General features: G+C 42.2%; 1 protein-coding gene across 3 annotated transcripts in view; it reads right to left on the reverse strand.

Annotated features, from left to right (window-relative positions):
* The window catches only part of DCLRE1C (DNA cross-link repair 1C), a 37,480-nt gene extending 28,253 nt beyond the window's left edge, over window positions 1-9,227 (reverse strand). For 2 of the 3 annotated variants that reach the window (XM_045857720.1, XM_045857719.1), the window contains exons 1-3: window positions 9,053-9,227; window positions 5,471-5,522; window positions 3,199-3,283 (exon numbers count right to left, since the gene is read on the reverse strand). In XM_045857720.1, the coding sequence (XP_045713676.1) occupies window positions 3,199-3,283; window positions 5,471-5,522; window positions 9,053-9,161 (246 nt within the window). In that variant the 5' untranslated portion in view covers window positions 9,162-9,227. Of the gene's footprint in view, window positions 1-3,198; window positions 3,284-4,339; window positions 4,425-5,470; window positions 5,523-9,052 lie in introns of all 3 variants that reach the window. The other variant, XM_045857721.1, reaches the window with a different exon arrangement.
* Window positions 9,228-16,423: the final 7,196 nt, after the last annotated feature.

The raw sequence follows: 16,423 nt of genomic DNA on the forward strand, positions 1-16,423 counted from the left end.
ATCTTTTTTAAATCAATATTCACAGAAATTTTTCTCTGGTTCTGTGTAAACCAGCTTTTAGTTTTGTTCCTATTCCTTTTTCTGTGGTAGTTTTTAGTCTCTATATCACTATCTTGTCCTTTTTTCTTTATTATTTTGTGGAAGTAAAAAGGGGCCATACACTAATCTTGTAAGCTCAGGGGAGGCCTGTATGGCAGCCTTAAAAACTCAGAGACCTAAAGTAACCACAAAGATGGGCTGAAATTAAAACTTATTACCTAACTAAAAGCAGTTTATGGCAGGTAGCCATGTCCTAGGCTCTTCCCTGACAAAAGTAAATCTTTACCTTAACTAAGCCTGTCTATTCTCCTTTTACACCTAGAATAACAAACCTGTGGAATGCAGAGTAATTCCCCTTTTACTGACCCCTCAAGCACAGGAACCGCACCAGAGCACCAAAGGTCACAAACCCCCTCATTTTTATTATTATTGAGTTAATTGTTGACTGTTAACTATCCTGTACCCACCTATGTAAAAGAAGTATGAGTCTATCATTTTGCTTTTTATACAACCCCAAAGTTTTCCATGCTTTGCTTTCTTCTGCCTCCCTAATCTATCACCTAATCTATCACCCTAATCTATCACCAATGGACTTCCTGTACCCCACCGACATCTTCTGACAGTAATGTATGAGGCAGGGTGCAGAACTGACATTCTCTGGAGCATGTCCTCAATCCATTGAGGTTTTGCTTCCAGACAACTGTCATCGGTTTGGCTCAAATAAACTCACAAAAATTTTCTCCAGGTTTGAATGTTCCTTACATTGACAATTTCCTTCTTTCACATATCCTTAAATTTGCTTTGTTGCTCCTTTTCCTTAGTGAGTTGAAGATACTCCATTTAATTCTAGTCTTTCTTCCTTAAATAATATATTTAGTGCTACCAATTTCCCTTCAAGTACTAATGTAGCTGTCCCACACATTTGGACATGTTCTGCTTTCATTGCCCCTCGGTTCTATGCCGCGTGTGTTTTTCTTTACAATTTCATCTTTAACCTAAGAGTTGTTTATCGTACACATTTAGCTCCCAGATGTAACAACAGGATGACTCTAGCTCTGCTTTTATTTCTCATTTCCAACATCATTGCATTATGGTTAGAGAACAGATCACTAGGACTTCTTAAAGCTTCTTTTGTGACATAGTACATAGACAATTTAATAAAAGGTCTTGTTTTCTCGGTTTGGGTTTGAAGGTCTGGATTTCTCTTAGTTCACTTTTATCAATTATGTCATTCAAATCTTCTGTATTTTCACTTATTTCCTGCTTCCCTCATCTTTTAGCTTCTGAGAGTGGTATAGGAAGCATGCCAGCAATAATTGTTGAGTTTCCGTTTCCCCCTTCGATTGTGAGGTGGCCTTGTACTACCCCAACTTAGCTGAGCTGAAACAGTCCTAGAAGTCCCTGCCATGTAAACTTCCAACTCAGGGTTGAGATTGAGAAGGCAGAGGTAAACCAACAGGCATTTTTAATGCCGGGAAGGACACCAGGAATTATAACAGCTCATGTGTGCTGCTGATCTGCTGGCTCAACTCACACACATGAGGCAGGACGGCAGCTGCCCCGTCCTCTGCAGGATCTCTGTCCTCCTTCAGCCTCTCAGGGTGCTGGGCCAGGTGAGTGGAGCTCAGTGGCAAAGGGAGTGGCAACACTACTGGGGTTGAGAGGAGGGAAGGACAGACACAGTTTCCAGTTTGTCCTTGCGCATTCCAGCCTGTCTCTGCTCTTCGCCACTTCTTTCTCAGCTTTTCTTCCTGACTGCCGACCAGGCTGACCCATAGCGACTCAGGCCTAATACCACGGCCAAAGTTACAGTCTTGCTATTGTGTCCCTTTGTGGAAGGAGGGTGGACCCCACCCCAATTGATAGGCTGGAGGTGGAGACAAGAGAGGCGACACGTGCACCAAAGGGGCATGAAAACACTGCACTAGTCACAACTCGGGGCTCTCTGGGAAAAGGAGGGCAGCACCAGGCTGGAAGTGGCTCATGTGGTCAGAGAGAGAGCAGGGGTGAGTGGCCCTGGTTCTCACTGTGGTTGGAGGTGGGGCTGAGCTTGCCTGGTTTGAACTGCCAAGTGGGTGCCCCAGGAGGGGTAGGCTTTTGAATCGGCTTGCCCAGGTGTGAGGCAGAAGCAGAGAGAGGAAGTGGAAGTTGAAAGTTGTCAGCAAACAACAGACAGACTATGACACCTGTTCAGACTTCTATGCCAGTTTCCACATTATTTAGGGTTTAACCCACATAATGAACCCTAATTCTATTCATTTACTGTGGTTCGTGTTCTGTGGTCAAACATGGGCCATCAGTTATTACTTTATCCAGTTTGAGGTTACTCTGTCAATTCATACATTTATATCTACTTGATCAATTGTTCCTTTTAATAGTAAATAGCATCCTCTTTGAAACTTAGTGCCTTTTTTTTTTTTTTTGCCTTCAATTCTACTTTGTATGATATAAAAATTGCCACTCTGGCATTTTTAGCTTCTAACTGTTTAGTATATGTTTTCCTTTTTTTTTTTTTTCCATTTCAACTTGCATTTATCCTTTTGTTTTAACTATGTCTCCTGTAGACTAAGACAAGTGGATCTTTCTTATTTTTTTAACCTAAACTGAGAATTTGTCTCTTGATCAATAATTGAATTAAGTCCATTGATATTTATAGTAATTACTGTTATAACAGAACTTTTCCTGCCATCTTCACATACTTCTGTTTTTCTCCCCAGTATCTTCCTTCCATTAGTTAGATCCATTTTATTCTGCCAGATTCAAAACTACTCATTCTATTTTTATTCTGGTTATTAGCCCTTTCTTATTATAACCCCTAAGTTTTATTTATTTTTCCCATGGTCTAAATAAAGGATTAATTATGTTAATAACCATTTAACACTTGGAGTATTAAAATGCAACTTAGCAAGAGAGTTAATGAGATAAAACAAAACTAAGAACCAAGATCAAACTGTTGAGGGACAAGAAAAGTAAATTAAAAAAAATAAAATGTTGACCTCTTCTGAACTGCTGAACTACAAAGACTACCAATATTGTAATAAACACACAGTGTGTGAGTAAGTGGGCATGGAATAACTCCAACACTTTGCTTGATCCATATCAAAAAATACTTCCCAGTCACAAAAGAAGAATTAGCATCATTCAAAAAATAAAACTTACAATTCTTGTCTCCCAAAATCTGTACTTCGGGCTAGTTAACAACAACTCTTTAGTAACGGGCGAACAGTATAAGTAAACCTTCAAGCTGAAAGAGAAAGGAAAAAGAACTATTTCAGTCTGATCCAAAATGAGCCATGTTGGTGACCAGGAAGCACATTTCATCATATGTCAGTTCATCCTGAACAAGTGAACTGGCACAAGGGGTGTTAGAGAGTCCCCAGTATGCCAACGCCCCAGTGACTCTCTTGGTCCCATTGAGACCATTGAGTGTAAAGGAACAGGGAAGAAACAAATGGAAAAAAAAGTGTCCTCTGACCTCCTCACCAATTTTATGTTAAAGATGCATGTTTGTACATGATCGGCTATGTCTGGAAAGATACCACCAAATGCTAAACTACCTCTGGGCATGGAAAAGGGGTGTGGAGGGGACGACAGAAGGCTTCTGTGTTTTGCTTCATCTAAACCTATTCTGGTTTTTTTTTTAAGTGAGCAGAGATCAATTTCATGATAAATTTTAAAAATTCAACAGTATAGATTGAAGGTTAGGAATATAGTCTGTGGCAAACTGTATTTTCCAAAGGCAGCCACACTAATATATATCCCATACATACATACTCTTCTTACAAAACGGACATGGAAATCCCTCCACTGACCGGAGGTCTCTATGTTAATCGCCCCCTGAACCTGGGTAGAACTTTGTAACGGTGTTAACCAACAAAGCATGATGGAAGTGACACTGCAAAATTTGTGAAGCTGTATCTCCAGGCATATATCTGCCTGCTAGCTTTCTTCTGGGAAGAAAACACTTTTTTTTTTTTCAGTTTCCATTTAAGAAGTCCAGCTATCCTGAAACCACCATGGCAAGAGATTTTTTAGAGATAGGCCCAAGGTGCCCCAGCTGTTTGAGTCTTCCCCTAGGGGTCACACATGGCAAGAATGAGCCTTGAGATAAAGTCAGCCCCCACAGGATGCCCCAGGCAGGGAGAAACCAGCCACCCCGACTGTGCCCCAGCAGAACTCCTGACCCACAGAGACTAAGAGAGAGAGAATACATTATTAGTTGACTTAAGTCACTACATTTTAGGGTCAGTTGTTACGCAGCAATAGGTAGCTAATATACAGGCTCTAAAATCAGACAGACCTGGTTGAAATCCTGGTCCTGCCACCTACTGGCTGTGTGACCTTGGGCAACTAATTTAACCTCTCTGGTTCCTCAGTTTCCTCATCTGTAAAATAGAAATAATATCTATAATAATAATACCTAAATAATATCTATTCAAACAGTTATCAAAAGACAGGGATTTTCATCAGGGTTGCTCACTATGGTATCCTCAACACTCATCACTGGCACTCAAAGAAGCTACTGAACTAATAAGTATGTAGTGCCTAACATATATATATATAAAACAATCATTAAATATAACAATCATTATCAAGAACACGGACTACTGATATCCCTTAGCAGAGAACATTACACTTGACATCCAGTGGTTCAAAAGTCAAAAAGTCAGTGGGGCCCTTTCCCAAGATGTATCTTGGGGATTTGGAGTTTAGATTTAGGTAATGGCTGTAGGAAAAGAATACAACAGTTCAGCTTTAAGAAATAATCTGCCCTAACTAGTGTGACTCAGGGGGTTGGGTATCATCCTGTAAACCAAAACGTCTCGGGTTCAATTCCCGGTCAGGGCACATGCCTGGCTTGCAAGCTATGCCCCCAGTTGGGGGCATATGAGAGGCAACTGATTGATGTTGCTTTCACACATTGATGTTGCTCTCTCCCCCTCCCCCTCTCTCTAAAGATAAATAAATAAAATCTTTTCTTTAAAAAAGCCCAACAATATTATATGATTCTTCAGAGTAAGACAACCATTCACACACACACATACTCTCTCTTACAGAAATGAAAGCAAACGGGCTGCCGCCGCCGCACCCAATAGCATGGATGAATCACACAAAGGTGTTAAGTGAAACAGAAAAGTCCATTCAGTGTGACTCTATTTAGACATGAAGGTCAAAAGCCAGATCTAAACCATGATGACAAAAGTCAGAACAGAGGTGACCTTAAAGAGAGGGGGGCTGACTGGGAGGAGGAAGAGGAATACTAGCTTGTTCTAGTTCTTGATTTGGATGGAAGCTTCAAAATGTGTTCAACTGTGAAAGTTCATCAGATTGTAACATTATGGTGAATGCACTCTTCTGTATAGGTAGTACAACTCAATGAAAATGGTGACTTAAAGACAGACACACACAAATAAGTAGCAAAATACGTTACCTGCACTCCAACCTTCTTTTCATGGCTGGGGCTCTTAATCCTTTCATGTGATCTAAAAATAAAATAATCAAAAATCATAAACACACTATTTTTTTTTTCAGATGCTCACTTAGCCCAACGGAAATCAGTCATCTGCTCTTTTTAAAATTCCTTTTAAGAGAAAATACATGACAGGTTCACTTTTACAAGAGAGGTGACTCATATGGGGTATGGACTCTCTCTTCTGCAGGTGAAGAATCCATCTGAAAATAGGTCAGAAACTACTAAGAGTTGGCCATTTCTTCCTCGGAACCACCAGAAGCCATTTAAAAGGAGAATGGTCCCCTGAATCTTAGGGGCGAGTCTAAATCACTCTGAGTAGCCAGAGAAGAATGAATGACCAGTGCCTCATTCATTCAGAACTGCTTTCAGCAATTTCCTTTACCCCCTTCTTTCATTTCAGTCCAACCACCCCTCAGTCCTTCCTCTCTGTGACCCATTCAATGCCAGTCACTTAAGTTAGTCCATCTTGAAATTCAATCTTGCTTTCATGAAATCCTCTAGGAAATCCTTCAGGCTGAGGCCAGAATAAGAAGAGGTTTGTTTTCTTCATGTCTACTGTGACTGCCGGGTTGAAAGTGGGACATTTCCATCCACACAGGCTTGCTCCAGAGCCTTCCAAATTAACAGACACAAAATGATATTTAAAGAAAAGTAGCATTTAAACCAAACAGCACATTAAATACACAGTGCATTCTAAAATACATTCTGAATCTTGAGCACACAAAGGCCTAAATAACAATGACCAAACACTTCTAAATTATTGCATTAAATCAAACCAATTCTAATTTTTCTAATTACCACCTACACACACACACCTCAGCTTATCTGTGGCAATCCTTGATTCCAGTGAACACAAGGTGGTCACTGCACAGCATGTGGCCGGCCTTCACTGGACAGGTGCCTCCGCCAGACAGTCCAGCTGCCCCTCAGAGGGTGGATCTCCTCAGGTTACTCGTAGCCCAGGCCCTTAGAGCCTATAGGTACACCAGAGGGTGGGACTCTCAGTAACTGGGGTTTCTGGAGAGTTGGTGCTGTGGCAAAAAGGAGACAGGCTCAGGACTCTGCTCTGTGCTCTGAAACTAAGGCAGCAGGCAGCACCCTAGAGCTGTTTCATCAAGACCCCCCAACCCTCCACTCCTGACTGGTTGCCAAGAGAGCCTGAGTGAGTTTGCTAGAAGTGCACCCAGACTCCTTTCCAGGGCCCTTTTCTTCTTCCTTGACCAGGGTCAATCCTCCCCAGCACAGGGTGACCACTTCAGGCCATGCATCCCCTCTCATCCTCCAGCCCTCACTGATGGCTAGTGGTGCCCACCCCACTCCAAACACAGCATGGGGCTCCAGATGGCCAATAAACTAGCATCAGGTGGGTCCACGGCCTGCCCCAAATTGTATCAAAATATTACATTAACATGTTTATGCGCACATTTTCTAGCAAAAGAGTCCATGGATTTTATCAGATAGTATGCATTAGTTTGCTAGGGCTGTCATAACAGAATACCATAGAGTGGGGTGGAGGAGGGAGGCTTAAACAACAGAAATTTATCCTTTATAGGTCTAGAGACTGAAGTCCAAAGCTGAATTCTGGTAAGACCTCTCTTCCTGGCTTGGAGGCAGGCAGTCACCTTCTTGCTGTCTGCTCACTTGACTTCTCCTAGGTATGTGTGAAGAGAGAGCTCTTCCTCTTCCAGTAAATCCTATCAAATTAGAACCCCACCATTATCACCTCATTTCACCTTATTACTTCCTAAATGCCCTATTTCCAAACACAGTCTCATTGGGTTAGAGCTTCAACACTTGAATTTTTGGGGCTCAAAACAAAACGAACAAACAAAAAAGGTCAGGCAACAGAGGAAACCACCAAAAGCAGAAGTTGGGTGCTTTCACTTGAAGAGTTTACACCCTGGTGGGGTAAGCAGACCCACATGTGATTCCAGAACAGGAAGCATTATAAACTTCTCGAAAGTCAATTTCTTGCTCAATATACAAACTATTGATTTGACTTCACAGATTCCTTGAGATGAATTCTTTCTCCAAACTCATTACTCCTAAACATGAAGGCAAACCCCTCCGCCAAACTTTAATCATGGCTAACACAGTCAGAAATGCCAGAGAGACTTAACATAAAAGGTAAAAAAACAAAAAACAAAACAAACAAACAAACAGGGGCATCTGCATCCAGCGGCAGATTCTCAATGAAAAACAAAACCAAAATAATGTTATTCTTAAGAATATGCAGAAAAACCCTCAAAGAGGCTCACAGTGCTGTTTAGCAAATGGAGAGAAGAGCTTCAAATTTTCCTCATTAAAGAGAGATAATTGGTGGCTTAGAGCAAGACAAGTACAGGGTCTGTCACAAATGATGTCCTTTTTATTACAAAATCATAAGCATGTAATTCTGTAACATATCACACTCAAACACACCATATGACATTTTAGATGAAATGTTCAAATTAAAACTATACATTGTTACACCCACATTATTTCCCTACCAACCACACTCAAGCACACATTACTTCCAAGGGACCCTGTGTTCACCCAAAGCAGTTAACACCAACAATTTATAACAAGTTAAAGTGATTGATTCCACACAAGACAACAGTTGGCCTACACACCAACCCCGTGAAGAAGGGCAGGGTTTGATATCAGTAATTTATTTTAAAATCACACCGTGTGATATGTATGTGCATATGCTTGCTGTGCTCTGACCCACTCCAAGAACGGTGGGAGAATCCCACTAGCAGCTACTAGAGTGCTTCGGCTTATCTTCGCCTCTCATCAGTGCCAAAGGCTGTGATAATTAGCATAACGATATTCTTTGGTGAAGTTAGAGACACATTAGTCGGCATAATAGATATTTTAAAAGGACAATGGCTGTGAAATTCGTGGTGTTTCATTTCTGGAGGTTGGCTGAAATGTTTTAGAGACACTCAAGCCTTGTCGGGAGCATCTAGCCTGGAGGCCCTATCATTAGGGGTGAAGCTTTGGGCTTCATCCCTAACAGTATCCACCTGTGAAATCTTAAGTCTTCTGGTTGCCTGACCTGGCCATCTACGTATATATGGTAAACCATATCCTGCCTCGAGACTAAAATGAATCTTTTCTGTTGGATGTGGATAAATTAACTAAAGCGGGGCAGGGATGGGGAGAGCTTGCCGCTTGTTGAGCTTACAGACAGGATGTTTCATTTCCTAGTGCGAGAGTGCCTTCATGCTAATAAATGTCTACGACTATTGGCCGCTAGGAGAGCTTCCAGAACATAATCATTGTCCCTGATCACACTGTGCCGGTTCAGCCGCAACTGACAATTGTATAGATTAAAAAAAAAAAAAAAAGCCTCAGAGGCTGAGGAGCCAAACTGGGATAAGGTGTAGGTGCTAGTCTCTCTCCTAACCTCCCACAGCCCGCAGTCCCTCGCTCCAGGACCCCGACTCCCTTACTTTCCTCCACTCCAGGCCGCAGGCGATATCCCCGCAGGGCCAGAACCCGCGCAGCCGGGGTGCCCGGGTGCCGGGGAGCGGACGGCACGCCGCGCTCACTCACCCTTGTGGCAGTGGGACAAGAAGTAGGCACGGGCCTTCAGATTCTCTCTGTCGAAGCGGTCTATGGAGATGTTTGGATACTCAGCCATCTGTCCCTGAAAGCAACTCATAGCGCCAGTCAACCCGGGCGGATTAGCCTCCCCACCAAGCCCGCCGCGGAATCCGAGGAATTCTCTGACCCGTGCAGACACTTCCGGGAAGCTGCTTCCGCCTCACCATTGGCCGGTTGAGCTCAGCCATATCCAATCATAGGAGTCCTGTGTGAGGGGGCGGGGCCGGGGAGCGTTTTCTCCGCCCGCGACCGTGGGGGTTTAAACTTAAGAGATGTGCTGCTCTGAAATGAGGCCTGCGCTCAGCCTAGGGCCGGGGCAGCCGGGTTAGATCTAGGGTGCAGCGTGAGGATTGTGGCTCCTGCCGGAAACCTTGGCGCAGCACGGTATGGGGTTGGTGAAGAGTTGTCCATACCTATGCAGGAACAATAAGCGCGAAAGGAAACAACCGCGGTAGAAGGGAAACAACACCCAAGAATACAAAGTGGGTGCGGAGCTTTTCTTGAAATCAAGACTGTGTTCCTCTTCCTGCTTGTCCACTGACAGCTTGAAAGCCGAACTCAGTTTCCCTTCTCTTCCCACTTTCTGCCTTAGGGATAACCATGAGGATGAGATGAGAAAAAAAAAAATGCATCTGACTCATGGTAACTATTAGTTCCTGTTTCCATGTATAACTCCAAACCGAATAAATACACGATCCCTGATGATCACAACTCAGATGCATTGTTGTATCTAGCGTCAGGTTTGGAAAGATCCCAAAGTTAGATTAGCTGCTAGCCTCCCTCCCCCCTCCACTGCCCTTTTGAGTTGTATTTTTTGAGAATTCCATAAAACAAAAAAAAGTGGTAGGATGATGGGGCAATGGTTTGGAAATTTTTAAGCACCAAGCAACTTTAGGAAAAGATTTGTTAAAGTATTAAGATTCACCAAATAGTCACAATGGCATTTGTCACCCTCTTCCTAGTAATTCTGACACCAAAATAGTAATAAACACAAACAACCCACTTTTAACGCTTTGTGCATAGCACAGTGACAGCCTTGCAGTGGTTACATAAGTAACTAAGGTGTGCATTCGAGTAGTTATCAGAGACAACAAGTTTGCAGAACATTCTAAAGTAATGTTTCCACAGGGACACAAAGTAATATAGGAATAAATCTGGGAACAACTGAGTTCTAACCAGGGGAATCAAGAATCAGAATGCCACCTCTGAGAATATCAACATGTTCCTGCAGCGATGCTACTTAGAGTTCCATTCAAATACAAATTCTTAGGAAATGTCTTTTTAAAAAGGAGGAAGTGGTGGTAGACAGAAAGGAAAAGAAAATAATGGTGGTGGTGGTAGAGAGGCATAGATACCACGATCACTAATTTGAGTAGAGCACTCTGCTGATATACTATTGCTAACACCTTTGATTCAGTACAAGATGGTTTGTCTTAAAACAAAGGAGGGCTATCGCATTGGCTAGGTTGTTTATACCTAAAGACAAATTCTGCAGTGAGCCTGGTAGCTGAGCTCACAGACAGGGTGGCTTAAACAACAAATTTATTTTCTCACAGCTCTGGGAGCTAGAAGTCAGAGATCAAGATGTCATCAAGTTTGGTTTCTCTCTCTTTAGCTTCAGCTATCCAGCTCCTTGCTGTGTCCTCAAAACGGTCTTTTCCCCTGGATGCTCACACTGCTGTATCGCTCCCTCTCATAAGGACATCAGTCCTATTGGATTAGGTCCCTGCCCTTATGACATTATTTAACCTTAATTATCTCTTTAAAGGACCTATATCCAAACACAGTCATACCGAGGGTGAGAGCTTTAACATATAAATGATAGGGGAACACCATTCAGTCTATAACAGTGTCTGTGTTCAAATTTCCCCTTATTATAGACATAGTCCTTATAATAAGGATTAGGGGCCCACCCTACTCCAGTATGACACATCTGAACTAATTACATCTGCAACAACCCTATTTCCAAGTACGGTCATATTCTGAGGTACGAAGGGTTAGGACTTTAATGCATGAGTGGGCAAGAGGGAGCACAATTTAAGTCATAACAAAAAGCAATGTAAAATAATGTACATAATATGTATTTTATTAAGTTTTTAATATAAAAATAAGGTACTATGCTTACCACTTAGGATGAACAATTTTAAGTTTCAAGATGTATTATGTGAATTATAAGATTTAACTGCAGATAGCGTGTCTTCAGTTTTGTGATTTTCCCCTGTGTTCTGATTTCTGTTTCGGAAAATGTTGAGAGGATATTTGGCTTAGAACCAGCAGAGAAATGTATGGATTCATTCCAGTTAACATTTCAAAACAGACAGCTCAGGGACTAGGAGTCTAGTCACTGGATTTTGGAGGCCCAGTTAGAGCCACTACAATTTGTGAGATCTTGGTTAAGTTAAACTCCTGTAACTCAGTTTTCTCATTTGTAAAATAGAGGTAATAGATAAAGTCTCCCAGAGAGTAGATTGGTGCCAATGGGGGTGAGACAGGCCAGTAAGCCAGCACAAGCAGAATAGGGAAACTGAGACAGATAGTTAAACAAGCAGTTTGCAACCAGCTAATAAATCCTATCTTCCCTAAACCATGGACACTTAAGAGTGAATGGTTTACACTTCTCCCCAACCAGAGGGTAAATAACTTAAACCACCCTACTTAGGGAGATTGATAGCAGAAATCCAATTACTGCCATTTGTCAACCACACCCAAGGACAGACGAATTTAAGGGAATAAATCTCATTTTTGTACATCAGCATAAAGCTGAGGAATATACTATTGAGGTGCTCCCTAGGATCTTACCTAAGGTCTCCACCCTGAAAAGCTTTTAGAAGGAATCTCAGCTCAGGCTCTCCCTCCCAGGAGCACACCTACAACTTTCCCTCCCCGACTTCTTCCTCCACAGACGTTCATGTCCTAAACTCTAAGGGACCCCGTGAGGCTTGCAATCAGGGAGTGGTGGGCAGCAGCAGCAGCTCATCCTGAGCTAACCCCCCAGTGCTGTGCTCAAGGCTCCCTTTTCTCTGACTTCTTAGTGAGCTAAAGCAGCCCCACCAAGGTTCATTTCCCTACTTAGTCCCTCTCCTGTTGCTTCTTTTATCCTAGGCCCTTCCTTCCTTGCTTCACCATCCCAAGTTTTAATAAACATCCTCTAAAAATCACCTGGACTCCTGTTGTGAAATGTTTCCTGCACGAAGTCAAGAACTTGGCCCTAGGCAGACCTGCTCAGGGCCAAGCCCCCTTTCCGGTAGCAGGGGTTGGAGGAACAGGTGGAGGTGGTCAAAAGGTACTGATTTCCACTTATAAAGTGAATAAGTTTTGGAGATAAAATGCACAGCCTGGTGGCAATGGTTGACAACAGTGAATTGTATCTGTGTATTTGACAGTTGCTGAGAGAGTAAGTCTTAAAAGTTCTCATCTCAAGAAAACAAAATTGGAACTATATGAGGTGATGGATGTTAACTAATTGTGGCAATCATTTGGAAATAGATATATAGATATCTCAAGTCATTAGTTGTATACCTTAAACTGATATAATATTATGTGACAATTGCATTTCAAAACTAGGGGCAAAGAATGAGTTAGTGATACAACCAAAACAACATGGATGTATCTCGAAATAACTATGCTGAGTGAAAGAAGCCAGATAAAAGAAGAGTACATATGGTATTATTCCATTTATATAACATAATAGAAAATGGGAGCTGATCAAAAGGACATAAAGCAGATCAGCAGTTATCTGAAGGAACAAGGAAACAAGTTCATTAACTTGATTATGATGATGGTTTCACAGGTGTATTCATATGTCAAAACTTACAAAATTATATGCTGTTAAATATGTGCTGTTTTTTGTATTTCAATTATAGATCAATAGGTTTGTAAAAAATGTTTGCAGCAGTGTATAGGAGAATGGCAACAAAGTAAACAAGATTGTCAAGGATATTCTTTCTCTAGAGGAGCTGATAGATTAAGAAGACATATGCGGCTAACTCACATAATAGAAGGTGGTTTCTTAAAATCACAGTGTATGCTTATTTTACATTAGTTACATATACCTCTCCACCACCTTTACCTCTTCTCACTTTCTACCCTCAACACTGACTGATTAAAAAACATTATTATTAAACTGGAAAAAAAGGAAGGAAGGAAGGTGAACTAACTAAAGCCCTGGAAGATAATAAGTATTCAATAAATATTAGCTGTTATCATTTACTGGTCATCTACTAAGTGTCAGGTACTGTGCTTGAACCTGGAAGTACATAAAGCAATTAGCTATGGCATACTAAGAGCTCACAGTCTGGCAGGAAGAGAAACCCATAGATAAAAAGGTTTTACAGTACTCTTCACGGAAGTGTGCTCAAGATGTAGTGATGAGACCAAGAAGAGAACTCAATTTTGCAAGAAGAAAGGGCCATTAGAAAAACTGAACAAAGAAGGTAAATTTGAGTCCAGCATCCAGGCCCTTGAACAGTGGAAGTCCCTGGAATGAGCTTTCATTCACTCTGGGCACTGAAAATAATTCTTTTTAACTAAAGTGTTGAACTCAAAACAGTTGAAATAATAGGAACTTAACAAGGGTAGTCAAGGCTAAACCCTTGTTAAGAAGGAACCAGACCATGATAAGAAGGAACCAGACCATGAGGGCCTGTCCAGCAAGCCAAAAATTTTAAATTTTAACTTGAGTGGAAGTGGACAGCCTGGGTAGTTTGAAACAAGGGAGTGACATGTTAGATTAGAACAATATTTGTCAAAATGTGGACTCTGGAAGAGCACCAGCAACAATATTGGAGAAATTGCTAGAAATTAAAATTTTTCTACTCCAGCCCAGACCTACTAAATCATAAAGTCTGTGTGTGGAGCCCAGTAGCCTGTTTAACATACACTCCAGGAGATTGTGACAGATTTCAAAATTTGAGAACCACTGGAATCAAGTTTAGAAAGAACGCCCAGACAGTCAGGGGCAGGGAGGCTGGGTAGGATGCTATCACAAAATTCCAGGAAATGTAATGTTGTGGATTCACCGATTCACTCAACAAATAGTCCCAGATCACCTCCAGTGTATCGGATACTGTTCTAGACACTAAAGACACAGCAGTGTGCAAAGCAGACACAAACCCATGTGGTAATGAGTGCATGTCCTAGTGGAAGTAATAATACCTGTCATTTATGCACAATAGTTCCAGATGCTATCATAAACGATCTGTATTTATTAGTTCACCCTCACAATAACTCCATCAGACAGATACAATTTTTGTCTTCACTTTAAGGTAACTGCAGTTAAGTAACTAGTACAAAGTTATATTGCTAATACTAGAACCCAGGTTCAAATCTAAGGTCATGCCTCAGACTCCATGCTAGTATACTGCTTCCACGGTGTCATAGTGGCACTGGTGGTGTGGTAGTGGTGGTAAAAGATACTCATTCAATATGTATTGCTTTAGCACCAACTGTGTGCTAGGCATTGTTTTGGGAGTTTTGTTAATAACATTTCTGTCTTTATGGAATTACATTCTAGCAGAAAAGAAACAAAACAATAAAATTAGAAAAATAAACAATTTAAATAGTATATCAGCTGACAAGTGCTGTAGAAAACAAACAAACAAACACTAGAACACAGTAAGGAGAACAGAGAGCATGATGAAGAGTGAAATGGAGAAATAAGGAGGGGCAAGTTGAGATATTAAAGAAGGCTTGAAGATGAGGAACTCAGCCAAAGAGATAACAGGAGGAAGACCACTCCAGGCAGAGGGACCAGCTACAAATAAGGGCCCAGTGTGGGAACTACTCCAAGCACAACCAGGAGGCCAGTGTGGCTAGAGAGGAGTGATCCAGGGCTACAGAGCGAGGAAGGTGTGCCAATCTTGTAGGGCTTTGATGGCCTGTTGAGACTCTATTTTTTTGTCTGTAAGATGGAGAGCCATTGCAGGGTTGTGAGCAGAAGAGAAGGTTGACTTACATTATAAACAAATCTCACTGATTGTTGTATTGAGAATAGACAGTCTATGGGGATTGAGAGAGACATGTTGAGGGCTACTGTAATAACCAGAGGGGACAAAATGATGGTGGCTTGGACTTGGGTGGCAGCAGTAAAGCCAACAGGTTTTGCTGAAGGATGGATGTTGGGAACCGCCCTGACTGGTATCAGAAACTGAGACCCCCGCCTAGGCTAAGGCTAAGGGAACGCCCTTGGAACCGTGAGCCGGCAAGGAGACAAAAGCTTATCTTCCTGGCAGGAATGCTGTTTCTGCTGCCGAACCCCAAAAAGCTTGGTCGGTTAGCCAAAGACGGGTAAGATTCCCCACGGGGGAACAACCCAAGCCAGGCACGATCACTTTGGGAGGCCCCCCAGAAGAAGGACTTGGGGGGGGGGCTGCAGCAAAAGGGGGTGATGGACCCTCACTCCTCGGCTTTGACAAAGTCTGAGTTCTCAGCGTCCGGAAGAAAATCTCCTTATCTCTCGGTGGCTTTAGTTCCCGCGCTCCACCTAAGCCTGAAACAATGACGGGGAAGTACAGCTCGGTACTGGGAAGTGCGGATTTCCCGGGGTGATCAGGCCTAAGAAAGAACATGTAAATTACTGTGAAACCTTCTTTGTTCGAGAATGCTCTCAGTTGAATGAGGAGGGTCTTAGGAGGAAGCTAGTTTGTTCCTCAGCCTTACAGCTCTTTGACCCCCAACTCAATAGACCGGCAGAGCTCTTTGTTTTCTATATTCCTTACTGCCCCTAATGAGTATTGTACTTTACCTGAGTTATTATGTAGCATGAGCCCAATAAAAGCAGGTATGGACTGTAAATCGGCGCGCTCCTCACTAGAAGGGGTGGCCATTTCATCCCTACTTCTCCACAGAAACTAGTTTGTCTCTGTGCATGTTGTTATTTCTCGCGTGTTTATCGTCGAGCCATCCACAGCGTTCCGTGGTCACTGCTGGCCGGTGACCCACGCGCAACAGATGGATGTGGAGGATTAAGAGAAAGTGTGAACTCTGGGAGCCATCTATTGAAAGGGGAAGACTGTGTTAGGAGCAGATGGGGGGGCGGAGGCTCTGGAGGGTATTGTTTTGGACAACCAAGCGGATGGATATTGGAAATACAAGTCTAGAGTTCAGAGAGAGATCTGAAAATCTGAGGAAATAAATTTGAAAGATGTTAAGTGAACAGGTTATTTCAAATATAATAATGAAGGTAATATCAGAAAAAATAAAGCTGTAGATGTCTTTTATTATAGGTGTACTAATTGTCAGGCATTATTCAGGATCCTGTAGATTGATTCAATTAATCCCAACAAAATGAGAAAGGAGGTAAGACAAACCAGAGGTATTTAC

The sequence above is a fragment of the Phyllostomus hastatus genome, unplaced genomic scaffold, assembly GCF_019186645.2.
Source record: "Phyllostomus hastatus isolate PE091 unplaced genomic scaffold, TTU_PhHast_1.1 phas_scaffold_1674, whole genome shotgun sequence".
In the NCBI taxonomy this organism is placed as follows: Eukaryota; Metazoa; Chordata; class Mammalia; order Chiroptera; family Phyllostomidae; genus Phyllostomus; species Phyllostomus hastatus.